Source organism: Odontesthes bonariensis, chromosome 10, assembly GCF_027942865.1.
Source record: "Odontesthes bonariensis isolate fOdoBon6 chromosome 10, fOdoBon6.hap1, whole genome shotgun sequence".
In the NCBI taxonomy this organism is placed as follows: Eukaryota; Metazoa; Chordata; class Actinopteri; order Atheriniformes; family Atherinopsidae; genus Odontesthes; species Odontesthes bonariensis.
In genome coordinates, this window is record NC_134515.1 from 38,882,658 (window position 1) to 38,899,419 (window position 16,762).

Consider the following 16,762-nt stretch of genomic DNA (forward strand, 5'->3'; position numbering starts at 1 on the left):
AGTCTGGTTCTGCCAGAGGTTTCTTCCTGTTCAAAGGGAGTCGTTTCTCTCCACAGTCGCCTCAGGCACGCTCAGGACGGGAGATTGGACCGAAAAACAAAAAGTTTTCAGTGCAATCTGTTGGTTTCCTTAGCTAGGAAATTGTTTTTGAATTGGCTCTAACGAATTGGATTATTTTATAAATTAATTATGATTACAATTAATTGAATTCCAATTGGCTTGAATTGGACTTTATTATCTAAGTGCCTTGAGATGACATTTGTTGTATTTGGTGCTTTATAAATAAAAATGAATTGAATTGAATTGAATTGTTTAAGTTGGAGTAGTCTATGATGTTAATTATGCTGCATGTGTTAGTGGAAGAATGGCTACCCTTTATTAAACCTGTTTCGTCAGGATGTGTAATGAATGGACATTCTCTCCATTTTGTAATTCTGAATTTAATTGTGCTTGGTTGAATATTCAGAAATATAAATATTTTTTCTCATAAGATCATGGACTTTTGGCAGGGCCAGATCTTAAGATAGGGTTTCATAACATGGCTGAGGCATATAGTTATGGTCAAAGTAGATTTAACATTTGTCTATTTTAATGCATGTACTTTATTTGTTCATTTACAATGGCTATTTGCTTGTGTAAAAAAATAAAAAAATAAAATAATAATAATAATAATTACTTATTGATAAGACCTGTTGAGACTTTATTTTAGAGGAGCCAGACATCTGGCCAGCTCTGCGCTCCACCAGTGGTTACAGTCGCTGCTCTGCTCTTCCAGCAGCAACTGGAACCCCGACAGTGAAAGCAGCCGCAGCGAGGGCCCAGCTTTACTGCTGAATCCATGACCTACAAGTCAAGATAGATTACGTCTGATTGGATCGCTGATGGCGCGTCTGACCTACAATCTGCTGCATTCTCATTGCTGTCTCCCTGGGCAAAGGTTTCCATGGGAACAAGCCCTGGGCTTCTCTAATCTGTTGTTTTGCAGCCCTCACTCATCTGGAGGCAGGCTGGATTCCTTTTTGTCAAGCCCATATTCTTCTGCTCTATTTCCTCTCAGAGCTCTCTTTCTCCCTCTTTCCCAGTCTTTCTCTTGCTCTAATGTTGCATTACCTATTCTGTCTTTCTTTTTGTCCGCCTCATAATTCACTGCAGTTTTCTGTGATGAAGTGGCTCAGACGAATCAGCTGTAGAATATCTGCAGACATGCTAGTGAAGCATCTACAACGCAGAACTGTGCTTTTATAATTGGGCTCGCCTTTTTAACTTTTTTATGTTTATTGTTTCAGACTGACAGAAAAAGACCATGTGCTTGATTACATTACATGGCTAAATGTATGTAGGCTCTCCAACATTGCAGCAGTAGGTGAACATATAATTTTGACTTCAAAGCATTCGTATATGTCCTCTACAGCCTCTAGTCATCTGTCTGAAGACCTTCAGCCATTGTGACACAAACACTGACTATGAACAGTATCTTAGACATGGATCAACAATCTAACAACCTTATATTTGGCTGAGTTCACTCGTTTTCTTAGAATTAGCATTGTTAGATGGGCAGTATATTTAACATTGGAAGATGAGGTTTGGCCTTTTGTAGGTGGGCTTTATGTATATTTGATTTTGTAAGGAACTACAGAAACTTTGCATCAACTTTGACCTTTTCATTGGTGAACCTTTGATGTTTTCTAAAAATCTTTTCAACAGAAAAATGCTGAGGTGGTACTTCCTCAAGTAGTACCTGAAGTGTTTTCCATATAAAGAGATTAAACTTTCACCAAATGGAGACATTTTTAAATCCAGGTTAAAAACATTTCTGTTCTCATGTGTCTATGCATGAAATCTGCACGATATCTTTGGATTTATCTTTACTGTTGCTTGTTTTTAAATTCATTTAAATGATTTTATTTGTTTCTCTTTATATTCTTTTATGTATTTTAATGCTTCTTGCACTCCCTGCTGCAATGCTTTTATTTTATGTAAAGCACTTTGAATTGTTTGTACATGAAATGTGCTATATAAATAAATTTGATTTGATTTGATATATTCCAATATCTAACAAAAGTTTACTCATCAATTAACTTGAGATTATTAAATTTTATCCAAATTCAGTTCCCTGAGACAAATAAAAAATATGAGCTTTCTTCCAGAAATCCAAAGTATTAGACGTTATTTTTGCCGCTGCCTCTGGCACGTACACCAGTCTGCGTATGTGTACATATGTATGAGAGAGAAAAAGAACTGCATGTGTGTGTTTGTCAGTGTGAGTTGGGCTTAAAAACCCTTTGAGTGGACTAGAAACAGCACTCTTTAAATGCAGTCCATTTACCTTGTAAGGCAGGGAGCAGACGTGGGAACCATGAGAAGGCATCATCAGCTCCAGTCTGTCCCGTCTTTGGCCTGATGTTGATGCCTCATTCTGAGGCCTACAAAAAACTTTTCAAACTCCTTATGAAATCCTGAGGCTACAGCACTCCAAGGACCAATCCCCATTTCTAATGGTGCTGCATATGTAATGCTCTGTCTTCCAGAATGTGGGCTACACCATAGAGCTCAGACATTAAAACAATTATATCACTCACCAGTCTCTGCCATGCACATGACTTTTTTCACTTTCACGGATTTCTTAGAATTGAATTGAATTTGAATTGATGCAATAACAAAAAGGGGGGAGTGGGTTAATGGAGAATCCATTCATGTCTTTGTTTGTCCTGATTGTTGCTGATATTCACTGTTTCCATTCCATGACCATCAGCTGTATCTCAGCTGTGCCACAGCTCAGTGGAATGGTGAGTGGAAGGAAACCAGTGGACCTGTTTGATAGATGTTGGCATGTTGGAACTGAGCTGAAGTAGCTACTGGTAGCCATCTTGGCTCATGGAATTCAGACTGAGTGAAATATTTTCCTTAAAATAATAAAGTAGCAGAACTTTTCTACGAAAACTTCAAATTTGTCCATCAAATAAAAGAATCAGTAAAATCCATCTCATCAGCAGCTTGATGGTTAATATCAGCGAGTGAACTGCCACTAAAACTGCCCGTGGTGGTCCAGCCAGTCACGAGCGTTGCAGGATATTTCTCTGTGGTTATTCCGCCCCCTTCATTTGGTTTCGCCCAAACTGTCCTGAGCGTCAGCCCCTGGATCATTAACCCTGTGCTGCTGATGGAGAGGAGGAGGAGGATGCGCGCGGTCTCCATGAAGTCTCAGTCAGTGGCCCGCTGCTGGTCGGCTGCGCGATAGATACTCGGCTTTTCCACACTCAGATGTCTGGAATAACTATAATCATGGATGTGGTTTATTTCGTGTGGATACTGCCCTCAGTGTTGGCTCTTGAAGGTAAGCCGATGTACAACTCTAGTCAGAATCTGAATGGTGGGTTTGTGTGGACGCGTGCCGAGAAGATGCACTTGAGCTCCTTCTGAATGTTAAAGATGTGGAAGTGTGTGTGTGTGTGTGTGTGTGTGTGTGTGTGTGTGTGTGTGTGTGTCTGTGTGTGTGTGTGTGTTAAACAGCTTTTACAGCCCAGAGGAGCCATGTGCACAGATGTCTGACTGTTCTGTGCTGAGAGAAGCTGCAAACATGTTTTACACTTCACTGGTTTCATTCTCAGGATTCACTCTGTGCCTTTCTTTAAGATGCTCTGCCGTAGCTGCTAGGATATTCTTGTTGTTATTCTTGTTGTTATTCTTATTGTTGTTGGGGTGTTCTTGAAGTGATGAAAGGTGTTGGATGTTCACTCTTGGTGTTTGACTAAAAAGGGATCTTTGTGTTTTATCTTATCAGAGTACCTTCCTCTTAAAGTTCAGGGAGTCTCCTTGATGTAAAATCCTGTTTTCTTCTTTGTTTTTACCCTTAAATGGTGGCTTTTTCACTCCCAAAGAAAGCTGAGCTTTCTGCTTTGTGCAGAGTGTGTTTTAAAGTGGTTCTGTGAACAGATGCTCCGGTCTCAGCTGGGAAGCTTTGCAGCTTCGACCTCTTTCTTATCTCTTCGATGCTCTTACTGTTCTTCTGGTCTTCCCTTCCTTCGCAGATTTATTGTTGTGTCATATTCTTTCTACTTTCTAATAATGGATTTATTGGTACTCTTTATTGGCTATAATAGTCTCGTATATGTCTTTTATATCCCAACTCTAATCTGGACTTCTCCAAAACTTTTTCCCTGATCTGGTTGTGGAGCTTCACTGCTGTTGCAGACTGGGGCCTTCCTCAGCAGGTTTATACTGTATGCACATAGAGTTCCAGTTTCACACCAAGGGATTTAATTCAACTAATTGGCAGAACCAGATATCAATTAAGGACTTTATAACGAAGGGAGTGAATACACATGCACACACTACTTTTCCATAGCTATATTTATTTTTTTCTCTTTTAATTTCACCTCGTCTGTTTGGACTATTTAGTATAGGCCCTCCACATGAATTCCAAAAACATATTAATTAGAAATACATGCTCTAATGCATAGATGTCAATCTCCGGCCCGCGGTCCAAATCTGGCCCACAGTCTCATTATATTTTGGCCCACGAAACAATACCAAATGTCTGCTAGAGCTGGCCTGCCAGTAGACAGCAAATGCACCTCTAATACCACAAATCCCAGAATGCTCTGCTGGTGCGTTGACTCATCAATCAGGACCCACAAGCGCCCCCTCCTCTGTTGACATTCATCAGCGACCTCATGCTACCATTGGCATCAGGCCACTGCTCCCAAAAATGTCCAAACCAAAGGTGGGAAACAGGAGCTTTCTATACAGATGGGAAGCAGAATATCTGTTCACAAAAAAAAGATTAGCATTGTTAGCCTGTGGAAAAACTTCCTCCATTGTTGACATTTAAAAAAAAATATCAAGGCTGGCCCGCAACTTTGTCCAGGCTTTTAATTCTGGCCTACTGTGTATTGGAGTTTGACAGCCCTGCTCTCCTGCTGCAGAGTAGGAACAGATGGAAGGAATCCAAGTGAAAACCTCCTTCAGTGTGGCTCAGGACACAGTTGTGTTCACGCTGCTTTAAACATGTGGCCACATCGATCCTTGACCGCATCCAATGTGGTCTTAGTGATTGGATCTTCATCAGGAATGTATTTACATTTGTACTTAGAACTTTTGACTAGCTTATTCAGGATTCATGTTAGTTCCAGGTTTGAGAAGCCTGCATTCAATCTTTTACCAGCTTTCTCTTCCAGTTACAGCTGGAGAAAATCCACATATAATAGAATCTGTGCAATATTAAATTATGGTTGTTCATAGTAAATCAACTGAAAAATCTTATGGTGACTTTGGCACCTGCTTAGTGAACAGTCTTTACACCATTTAAACAGCATATTAGCCACTCAGATACAGTGGTGAAAGGGGTGTGTACGCACCAGTTTTGGCTTTGGAGGTAAATCCAAAATGTTTCTGACGACCAACGCTAATGTGGTTTACAATCTGCAACCAAACCCAATGTCTGGAAATCATTTGGATTTGGAACACTCAGTTTGTGAGAAGTGTTATGCTAATACAGCTAGCATAACACACAAGATAAAGATACTGAAGAGTTTTTACACCACAACTCAAAGGGGTCAAGGGTCATTCCAGCATCTACTGTCTGATTTCTGCAGTGTTTCCCACACATAGACTAATTCGTGGCGGTGCGCCACAGATTAAACTCCGGCCGCCACATATTGCGTTTCGTTATTATTATTTTTTTTTAACGCTATTTAAAAAAATACTCGTATTCGTTCAGCTGCATTTCCTTGCTGCTCTGCCTCCGTCTCTCTGTCCCTCGCGTCTCTCTCACATAGCCTACTCACACACATAGCCCCTCCCCTCCGTGCTTACCTGGAAGCGTGGAAGCTTGCTAGTCTCAGCGTCGCGTTAGATTAGCTCAACCGAAAGAATTTACGAAAGGTTGGTATCACGTGCACCTTTATAAAATCACACATTAAAAAGTCCTATAAAAACATTTTATATTTTGAATACAATGTTGTCCCGTCCCGTCCCGACCCATAGCAAGCTATTACGCCTTCTTTATAAAGTTAACTAGTTGCAAGTTTGCCGTAAAAAAAAAAAATGTAGTTGGGTTGTCGAGGTCTAAACACGAGCAGCTGTGAATCAAATAAAGTAGTTTTTTTAAACTCTTACACTGAATGTTTGCTGCTTCAATCCAGATGAGTATTGAAAAATATTTTCTGCAATTGAAAAAGAGACGTGCGTGTTGAGGATGAGGACCAGCCTGAACCGGAGGTATCAGCCTGAAACAGCTGAACAGTCCCACCAGTGTAATTAGCTATGTTATTCATTTGTTTACAATGAAGATGTGAAAATCTGCAGATAAGCCGCACCTGTGTCACCCACCGTGACACAGGTGTCACACATCCTTACGTCCCCCATCATTTTCCTTGATGGAGAAATTATCCAGGTTCTTAACTTCCAATGTGACATATATGTCACATTACAGATCTCTGACAGTGGGGGGTGGTATTCTGGAAAAAAATTCTGAAATGGGTTCTATGTGGTCTATTTAGTCTGTGTTATAACCCCCTTAATTTTCATTTAAATAGAAATGGGTCTGGGTTCTTATGGGTTAATACAATAAAGTTTTGTGTGACCAATTATTAACGAAGGAATTATTTCGAAGAATTTTTATTTTTTACACCCAACCAACCCCCCCCGGCCCACCACCACCACACATTGCCTTCACATCTGTGGGAAACACTGTTCTTGATAAAGGTTTACCATCTTACGGTGTGGCTGAGAGTGCCGGCTTTGGTCACACACTGTACCTATGTGAGGGTTGTTGTTAAAAGTAAAAATATTGTGGTAAATATATGGTGTATTTCACCAACGACTGTGTCAGATGCATGTATCTTAGTAAAGGGTGAACAAAAACTATGAAATGTTATAAAGTTATAACAAAAAGACTGGGATTCACATGTCGTTTACTGACCATCTGTAGTTATTTGAAAATGATTTGCCATAATTACAACATGTCATTTTCGGCCTTGATTCAAGATCAGGAGCAAACCACCAAACTTTATTCTAATTCTTTGTATACCAAACTTTATTTAGATGAAAAGTACACTGTTTTTTTTCAAATCGTTGTCCATCAGTCTATCCATTTTCTATACCCACTTAATCCAATCAAGGGTTGCAGGGCCGGGGTCTGGAGCCTATCTCAGCTGCCATTGGGTGAGAAGCAGGGCACAGCCTCGATGGGTCACCTGTTCATCACAGGGCCACACAGAGAGGGTCAATTTAGAGTCACCAATGAACCTAACATGCATGTTTTTGGACAGTGGGAGGAAGCCGGTAGCCTGGGAATTCCCATGCTGCTTTGCGTGCGATTTTCATTTCCACCGCCCTTATTTTTGCCTGAGTTAGGGAACCAATCACAGAACGGGGGGGGGGGGGCAGCAGCAAGACGATGACAACGTCTATGCGCGACACCGAAGCTTATAGAGTGTTAATCCAACATGGCAGCGGACACAATGTTACCGTTCGATGCAGCCTTAGAAAGTGTTTTAAGTAGCTTAGAACGCAAGTTTACTTTTAAAAAAGAGCAACGTTTGGCGTTGAAAGATTTCATTGCGTTCTTCCTCGTCGAATTTCTGTCGCTCTACATATGTCATCTGGTATAAGTGATACAATTGGCTATGAATCATGCGCAAAGCAGCATGGGAAGAACCAGACGCCATTTGATAGACATTCGTAGCGCCCAATAAACGGCTCTAGGCATTCGTAAACCACGCCTCAAATACGAGAAAATGCACACCTAGTTCCCAGACCACCATCTCATCGAGATGTAGACGCTTCAGCCAGGCTAGGAAGCCGGAGTACCCGGAGAGAACCCACGCATACACGGGGAGAACATGCAGACTCCACACAGACAGAACCCTGTTTATGGCAGATGCGCTGAGCATTAGCCTTCCTGTTATCTGCTGAAGTTCATCACTAAGCTGGAACATCAGTGAGTGTGTGCTGTGTGGAGTTTTCTCTTTGATTTATAATATTGTAAAATTGAAAACAACTTCCGCCATTAGGAATATTTGCCTTATGCACATAACACATTTCTTTTTTTTTTCTAAACTGAAATATCTCAAAATGGACACGCTGACCCAGCAGACTGTTCCCACTGTAGCAAGCAGTCTGTCTCTGGCAGTATTTTAAACTCTGACAAATCTATAAATGAATTTACCATTGACCACAACTCAGCCCAATTAGGGCAGTCGTCCTTTTAGAATAGAATAGAATAGAATAGAATAGAATAGAATAGAATAGAATGGAATAGAATAGAATAGAATAGAATAGAATAAAATAGAAATAGAAAAATACTTTATCTATCCCCCAATGGGGGAAATTCAAATTCGTCAAGTAGCTCAACATTTTTTTTAAATATTTACAATGATTGAATTAACAACAATAAAACAACAATAATAATACTACTACTAACTAAATAATAATAAATGACTAAATGGCAAAATAAACAAATAAACAAATAAATAAAAATCAATCAATAAATTTGAGAAGAACTCAGCAGTCCCTGTTAAAAAGCCTTCTGGCTGTGGGGACAAAGGACCTCCTGAAGCTCTCAGTCCTGCAGCCTCTCACTGCAGCTGCTCCTCTGTCCTGCAGGATGCTGTGGAGAGGATGTTTATTATTCTCCATCACAGAATCTAACTTCCTCCTCATCCGTTTCTCCACCACAGCACTGAGAGGGTCCAGCCTTCTGCCTACAACAGAACCAGCCTTTTTCACCAGTTTGTCCAGGCGCCTACAGTTTGTGTCTGTAGTGCAACTCCCCCAGCAGACAGCAGCATAGAACAGTGCACTCTCAGTGATAGTGTGATAAAACATGCACATCATATCACTGCAGACACTGAAGGACCTGAGCCGGATCAGCTTTTAAAGCTTGGGTCCTCTACCAGAGGCCTTTGAACTTGAGTTTCTACACAGTATGTTAGCTGGTTCTAAAACGGCACTCTTCTGGACAGAGATCTCTGATGTGGATTATGGGAACTGTTGGAGTTACTCTCCCAGTATGAGGGTCACAGCCCCAAGTTCTCCCATTACCACTGATACCACTGGTGCCTTTAATTCCCACATCTTTTTAACTTGCTCCTTTAGCTCTTGGTGTTTTTCGAGGTTCTCGTGTTCCTTCTTCTTGATGTTGCTGTCACTTGGAATTGCTCCATCAGTCACTGCCTTCTTCTGGAGTTTTTCGACCTCTACGATGTCCGGGTTGGTTAGCCATCACCAACGGTTTATCAGTCTGGATCTGGAAGTCCCACAGGATCTTAGCTCTGTCATTCTCCACTACCTTTGGAGGTATTTCCTACTTCGACTTTGGGACTTCCAACCCATACTCGGCACAGATGTTCCTGTACACTATTCACTGTACACTTGGTTATGGCGTTCCATGTATGCTGTGCCTGCCTGCATCGTCCCCCCCGCCCCCCCCCCGCTATTATGTGCTGGCGTGTCTCAGAGGCCTCTTTGCACAGCCTGCACCTAAAGTCCTGTCTGGTGTGGTAGACTCCAACCTCTCTTGCTCAGAGCCTGTTCTTCAGCTGCCATGATTACTGTCTCTCAGACCAGCCTTTTCTAGCTACTGGTGGGACTTCTCTATATCAGCCACTTCTTCAGTCTGTTGGTACAAGCCTTGCTGAGGCAGTTGGGGTTTTAGCTTTCTGAGGCACTAATTTAGCAAAGAAATGCTGTCAACCTCAGAGCCCAATACCAGTGTTGTACCAGATCAGTCCCTCTAGTAAACACTCTATTACATTTGGACACTAATTACACACACTTCTTATATTGCATGTGAGCTCATACGAGCCCACACATCGAAATGATGGTCAAACGTAACACTTGACTGGCATTTTGTTTTAGTGATTGTATTTCTGAAAAGACAAGACAGTTTTGTACAAGGTCATTTCAGCAGCAACGTGCACACAAAGCAAAATACGTTTATCAGGCACTGCAAAGCATGTGGTGGGCAGAATTTCAGACTGTACATTTTTACATGCTCACTTTGCTTTAAACTAAATAATCATAAGCAGATTTATTTCTCAAAAACTCACATTTCTCTTCTGCAGTTCTGACTGTCACAATCATTTTGGCAATTTGTGAATCAATCAGTCTGATCGCTGCAATTAAACAGAGCACATTTCATGACTTGTTGCTTCAATCTGATAATACTATAAAGGGTATTTTCTTGCTGAATGAGGTCAATATGATGATACAAATATATTTACTGTCTTTGCTGAGGGTCGTTTGCTTGATGTTTACCACACGCATGAATAATAAGCATCATCGCACAACTCCAGATGTCTCATAGCTGCAGTGCGGCTCAAACCACAGCTGAGATGTGTGTTTATTCTTCTAGAATTCCAGTCTAATAGATTACAGATTTAAATTCAATTTAGTTTTATTTATATAGCGCCAATTACAACAAATGTCATCTCAAGGCACTTAGATAATAAAGTCCAATTCAAGCCAATTGGAATTCAATAATTGTAATCATAATTAATTTCTAAATAATCCAATTCGTTCATATAGAGCCAATTCAAAAACAGTTTCCTAGCTAAGGAAACCAACAGATTGCACTGAAACTTGTCTTCAGTCCAATCTCCCGTCCTGAGCGTGCCTGAGGCGACTGTGGAGAGAAACGACTCCCTTTGAACAGGAAGAAACCTCTGGCAGAACCAGAACCAGGAAGGGTGGCCATCAGAACCAGGACCAGGAAGGGTGGCCATCAGAACCAGGACCAGGAAGGGTGGCCATCAGAACCAGAACCAGGAAGGGTGGCCATCAGAACCAGGACCAGGAAGGGTGGCCATCAGAACCAGAACCGGGAAGGGTGGCCATCAGAACCAGAACCAGCTGGGGTTTGAGAAGACAGAAAAGAGGGGACAACAAACACTGTAACACCATTCAAAGGATACCTGTTGGAACAGGGAAACACGAGTTAATGACCACAATAATGTCACATATACATAATGTAATTTGAGAAATTAAACATGGTTTAAGAAGGGCTTTTTTATACGTTATTAAATTATCTTTCCAGACTAACTGAGACTCTTCTAAATTAGAGGAACGCCACTGTCTCTCCAGCTTTCTTGCAGTCTGCTTTAAAGCACGCAGCTGTGAATTATACCAAGGAGCCAGCCTCTTCTGACTGATTACCTTCCTTTTCAGAGGGGCAACATTGTCCAGTGCTGTACGCATTGAAACTATAGTGCTGTCAACAAGAGAGTCAAGTGTTGCTGGAGTAAAGTTTAGGTAGTCGTCCTCTGTCATATCTGCACATGGCAGTGAAGAAAAGGATGATGGAATTAATTCTTTAAGTCTGGTTACAGCATCCTCTGATAGACACCTTCTATATGTACATTTCTTCTCAGAAACTGTATAGTCAAGTTATGTAAACTCAAAGGTTATCAGAAAATGGTCAGATAAGACCGGGTTATGAGGGAACACTGTTAACTGTTCACTCTCAATGCCATAAGTCAGCACAAGATCAAGGGTGTGATTAAGGCAGTGAGTCGCTCTGTGAACACTCTGAGAAAATCCAATAGAGTCTAATATAGAATTAAAGTTCATATTCAGGCTGTCATTTTCAACATCTACATGAATATTAAAGTCACCCACTGCAATGACTTTATCTGTACTCAGCACTAACTGGGATAAAAACTCTGAGAATTCAGACAGAAACTCAGAATAAGGGCCAGGTGGACGATACACAACAACAAACACAAGAGGTTTCTGGGATTTCCACTTTGCGTGGGAAAAACTGAGAATCAGAGATTCAAAAGAGCTCAAACTAATCTTGGGTCTGGGACTGATTAGTAACCCTGATCTGAAGATAGCTGCCACTCCTCCTCCTCTGCCTGTGGTTCCAGGAACGTGAACATTCAAACAGTCAGAGGGAGTTGCTTCATTAATGCTAACATGATGCTAACATGATGCTAACATGATCCTCCTGCTGCAGCCAGGTTTCTGTAAGACTAAATATATCAATATGATGATCACAAATCAACTCATTCACTAACAGAGACTTCGAAAGGAGAGATCTGATATTCAGCAAACCACATTTAATAGTTTGATGTTTTTGTTCAGTTAAAGTTTTTGTTTTAATAATTTCTTTTTGCACAAGAGGATTTGCTCCTTTTGTGTTAATCGATTGGGTGGGTAGCAGCAGGTGGGAAGCTGCAGAGAAGTGTGTAAGACTACAACTCTGCATCCTGGTCTGAGCCCTGGGTTGTCATGTTTTAGGGTGGCAAATAAATTCATCCATATTTCTAGAAATGAGAGCTGCTCCTTCCAAAGTGGGATGGATGCCGTCTCTCCTCATCAGACCAGGTTTTCTCCAGAAAGATTGCCAATTATCTCTGTAGCCCACGTTGTTTGCTGGACACCATCTAGACAACCAGCGATTGTAGGACGACATGCGGCTAAACATGTCATCACTGGTCAGATTTGGCAGGGGTCCAGAGAAAACTACGGAGTCCCACATTGTTTTGGCAAAATTACACACCGATGCAACATTAATTTTAGTGACCTCCGATTGGCGCAACCGGGTGTCATTAACGCCGACGTGAATAACTATTTTACCATATTTACGTTTATCCTTAGCCAGCAGTTTTAAATAGGATTCTATGTCGCCCGCTCTGGCCCCTGGAATGCATTTGACTATGGCCGCTGGTGTCTCTAATGCCACGTTTCTGACTATGGAGCTGCCAATTACCAGGGTTTTTTCCTCAGCGGGTGTGTCGCTGAGTTTCTCGTTAGAAACATAGACCAGTTGGTGGTGAACCATGGGCTTGACTTTAGTGCTATGACTCCTCTTCCTGACCGTCACCCAGCCGGGTCTTAGATGATCAGGGCCTGCCGGGGGGCAGCTAACAGGATTAGCTACGCTAGGTGGCTCCACAGTAACTAAAGGGACCTGGCTCGCTATCGGGTGATTTTCAACGGTGCAGAGCCGAGCTTCCAATTCAGATAACCTCGCCTCCAAAACTACAAAAAGACTACATTTGTTACATGTACCATTATCGCTAAAGGAGGCAGAGGAGTAACTAAACATCTGACACACGGAGCAGGTGAAAGCAGGAGATGGAGGGAGAGAACTGGTAGCTATGCTAAGCTAGAGAACCAGACACACTAGAAAAGTGACAAACATGTTAAAACACCAAAGATATATATTAATGGGTGGTAGAATAGAACAAATAGTGTGTGATAGGATTTATGATGCAAAAGTGTGTCACTCTACCTCCTCCTGATAATGGACTATCGGACAGCGGGGGTGGAATACCCGAGATGAATTCTCCCACTGGCGGAGGTCTGGGACATGGATCGATATAGCGACCACAACAAAACACTCAAGCGCTGACAACCAAGATGCTAGCTGGGTACAGTGGAGGCTAGCAAGCCTCAGGTGGACACCAGACGACGGCTAACCAACAGAAACCCGGAGCCAAACCCGGATCCACTGCCTCCAGCTGAAAACTCGGGTCTGTCGGGCGGCATCAGAGTACTCTTTCCACCTCTGCTGGAACAACAACTTGGCCATAACACTCAAACGCTGGCAACTGGGATGCCAGATGTGGCTTCGGAGGGGCGGCTAACCAGCGGTGACCTGGGGCCACGGAGAGGGGAAGTGATAGATTTGCCTCTTTCGGTGGAGAGGTATTTACAACTAGAGAACATCAATACGGGAGCGGCGTGGGTTGGCATTGGTGTGCCAGCTGTCTCACCGGTGGGGGGGCTCTCACGGCAGCCTCAGAGTAGTTCACGGCCGGCGAATGACAACAACAGCCAAGCCCCTGTACTCGGGGGATCTCAGTGTTCCCCTGCAAGTTATCAAGCCCCAAGCCTCCTTGCATCGCAGCAGATGGAACGCTGTGCCAGCGAATTACAAGCATCTATCAGGTCAGAGCGTTTTTATGACAATGACACAAGTCGTAGAGCACTCAATAAGACTATTTTTAAAAAACGTAAATTCATAAAATTGCAACAAACTCTTAATCATGCCAAGATTATCTGGGACCCGAAATGTAAGCCCAAGGGACTGCTCGGTGGTCACATAAACATTTGAAGCATCATACCAAAAAGTGACCAAATCCACCATTTGCTAAGTGACTCAAACTTGGATTTTTTATTTATTTCTGAAACATGGTTACACAGCAACTCTCCTATGGCTGGCTTAAATATACCAGGATACAATATCTTCAGACTGGACAGAACTACGGGAAGGGGTGGAGGGGTAATGTTTTATGTGAAGGAACACCTCAAATGTAACCAGATAAAATGGGCTACTGTACACAACATGGAATGTATTGGATTGAAAGTAGTCCTCTCTCCAGAAATGTCTGTTGTTCTAGTGGGAATTTACAGGCCACCATCATCTTGTAGTGGTTTCTATGATGAACTACAGGACATACTCAAAGAGTGCAATTTAAAGACTGAAACTATCTTACTTGGGGACTTTAATATAAATTGGTTCGACAAAGCGAAACGAAGGCCTGAAAACTCTTGCAGCAAAGTTTGACCTGTCTGAGTTAATAATATGTCCTACTAGAATAACTAACACAACACAAACGTGCATAGATCTTGTTTTTAGTAATAAATGTGATAGGATTCTGAAAACATACAGTCTGCTTACAGGTTTGTCAGACCACAACCTGATTCTGTTCTCAAGGAAGTTGTCTAAAAACAGACTGTTACGCCCACCCATCCAAACAAATGGGCATGTAAGAATACCTAAAAATGAGACTGAGAACCTAAAAGAAGCTTTAAATCAAATAAACTGGTGTGACCATCTGGTCAATAGTGATGCAAACAAAAAATTTGAAGAATTTATGGGGGTAATCAAGGATACCATGGCACAATTTATGAAAAAGGTTAAACAAAAGCCTCACAAAAGGAACCACCTACCATGGCTTGATGAGAACATATGGACACTTATGAAACAGAGAGACCACGCACTCAAGACATCTCTTAAAACAAACACTATACATGATAGACAGATATTTGTGTCACTGAGAAATAAAGTGGTGAAGGCTCTCAGAACTGCGAAAGCAACATTTTTTTATAAACGTAATCAGTAATGCTAGGGGAAATGCCAAAGATATCCGGACAAATATTGAAAAACTGACAAACAACAGTAACACACACAGAGAAATTAAAGAGTTGCAGATAAATAACACTGTAGTCCAGGACCCTAAGGATATTGCAACAGCACTCAATACATATTTTATTGATTCTGTAACACATCTAACACAAAGCACTGATTCTGAAGTTAAAAAGTTAAGCCAGACGCTTATAAGCACCACATCACCACTTTTTAACATACACATGGTGTCTCAGGCACAGGTCGATAAGGTCATCTGTGGGCTAAAAAGCTCTAGAGCTAAAGATGCCCACGGCATGGACACACTATTTCTTAAAACCTATAAGCAACCCCTCCTTTCACCAATCACAACCATTGTTAATGACTCTTTCACCCAGCAGGTATTTCCAGACAGTTGGAAAAGCGCAGTAATAACTCCAATCCTCAAATCTGGTGACCCAACAATAACTAGTAACTATAGACCAATTAGTATCCTTCCTGCTATTTCTAAAATAACTGAGAAACTGGTGGCAGAACAACTCACTCAGCACCTAAATAATAGTCATATGCTTAACAGCATGCAGTTTGGGTTTAGAAAACATCACTCAACAGAGACGGCTGTCTGCTTCTTTTTGGAAAATGTTAAATAAAAACTTGATGCTGGCGGTGTTGTAGGGGCTGTTTTTCTTGATTTTAGAAAGGCCTTTGATACAGTCAACCATCAGATACTGTTTACAAAAGCTCACTTATTTGAACTTTTCTGCTGACTCATTGAAATGGATGGAGTCATACCTAGCATCACGGACACAGTGTGTTAGAGTGCAACATACTACATCAAGCACTTGCATAAACTCTCTTGGAGTACCACAGGGGTCCATACTAGGTCCACTGTTGTTCAGCTTGTATATTAACAACCTGTCTAGTTGTTGTCCTGCATCAGTAACCTGCCAGTTATATGCAGATGACGCAGTGTTATACATCCACGCAAAAGACAAACTTCTAGCTGCACAACAGCTAACATCAGTCATGAACAATGTGTGTACATGGCTACAACACTCACGTCTTCATCTTAATGTGTCAAAGACTGTCTGTATGTCCATCCATCCATTATCTGCCGCTTGTCCGGGGATCGGGTCGCGGGGGCAGCAGCTTGAGCAGAGAAACCCAGACGTCCCTGTCCCCGGCCACTTCCTCCAGCTCTTCTGGGGGGACCCCGAGGCGTTCCCAGGCCAGCCGAGAGACATAGTCTCTCCAACGTGTCCTGGGTCTTCCCCGGGGCCTCCTCCCAGTGGGACGGGCCCGGAACACCTCACCAGGGAGGCGTCCAGGAGGCATCCTAACCAGATGCCCGAGCCACCTCATCTGACTCCTCTCGATGCGGAGGAGCAGCGGTTCTACTCCGAGCCCCTCCCGGATGACCGAGCTTCTCATTCCCGACCCGGAGAGGGCATTCCACCCTTTTCCGGCTGAGGACCATGGTCTCAGATTTGGAGGGGCTGGTTCTCATCCCAGCCGCTTCACACTCGGCTGCGAACCGCTCCAGTGAGAGCTGAAGGTCACGGCCCGACAACGCCAACAGAACCGCATCGTCCGCAAAAAGCAGAGACCCGATCCCATGCACCCTCCAGGATCCTGTGGAGGGTATAGAGCTGGTCCACTGTTCCACGGCCAGGACGAAAACCA

General features: G+C 42.4%; 1 protein-coding gene across 2 annotated transcripts in view; it reads left to right on the forward strand.

Annotated features, from left to right (window-relative positions):
* The first annotated feature begins 3,167 nt into the window (after nt 1-3,167).
* LOC142390071 (ephrin type-B receptor 2-like) overlaps nt 3,168-16,762 on the forward strand; it is a 194,115-nt gene continuing 180,520 nt past the window's right edge. For both annotated transcript variants that reach the window (XM_075475430.1, XM_075475431.1), the window contains exon 1: nt 3,168-3,334. In XM_075475430.1, the coding sequence (XP_075331545.1) occupies nt 3,262-3,334 (73 nt within the window). In that variant the 5' untranslated portion in view covers nt 3,168-3,261. The remainder of the gene's footprint in view (nt 3,335-16,762) is intronic.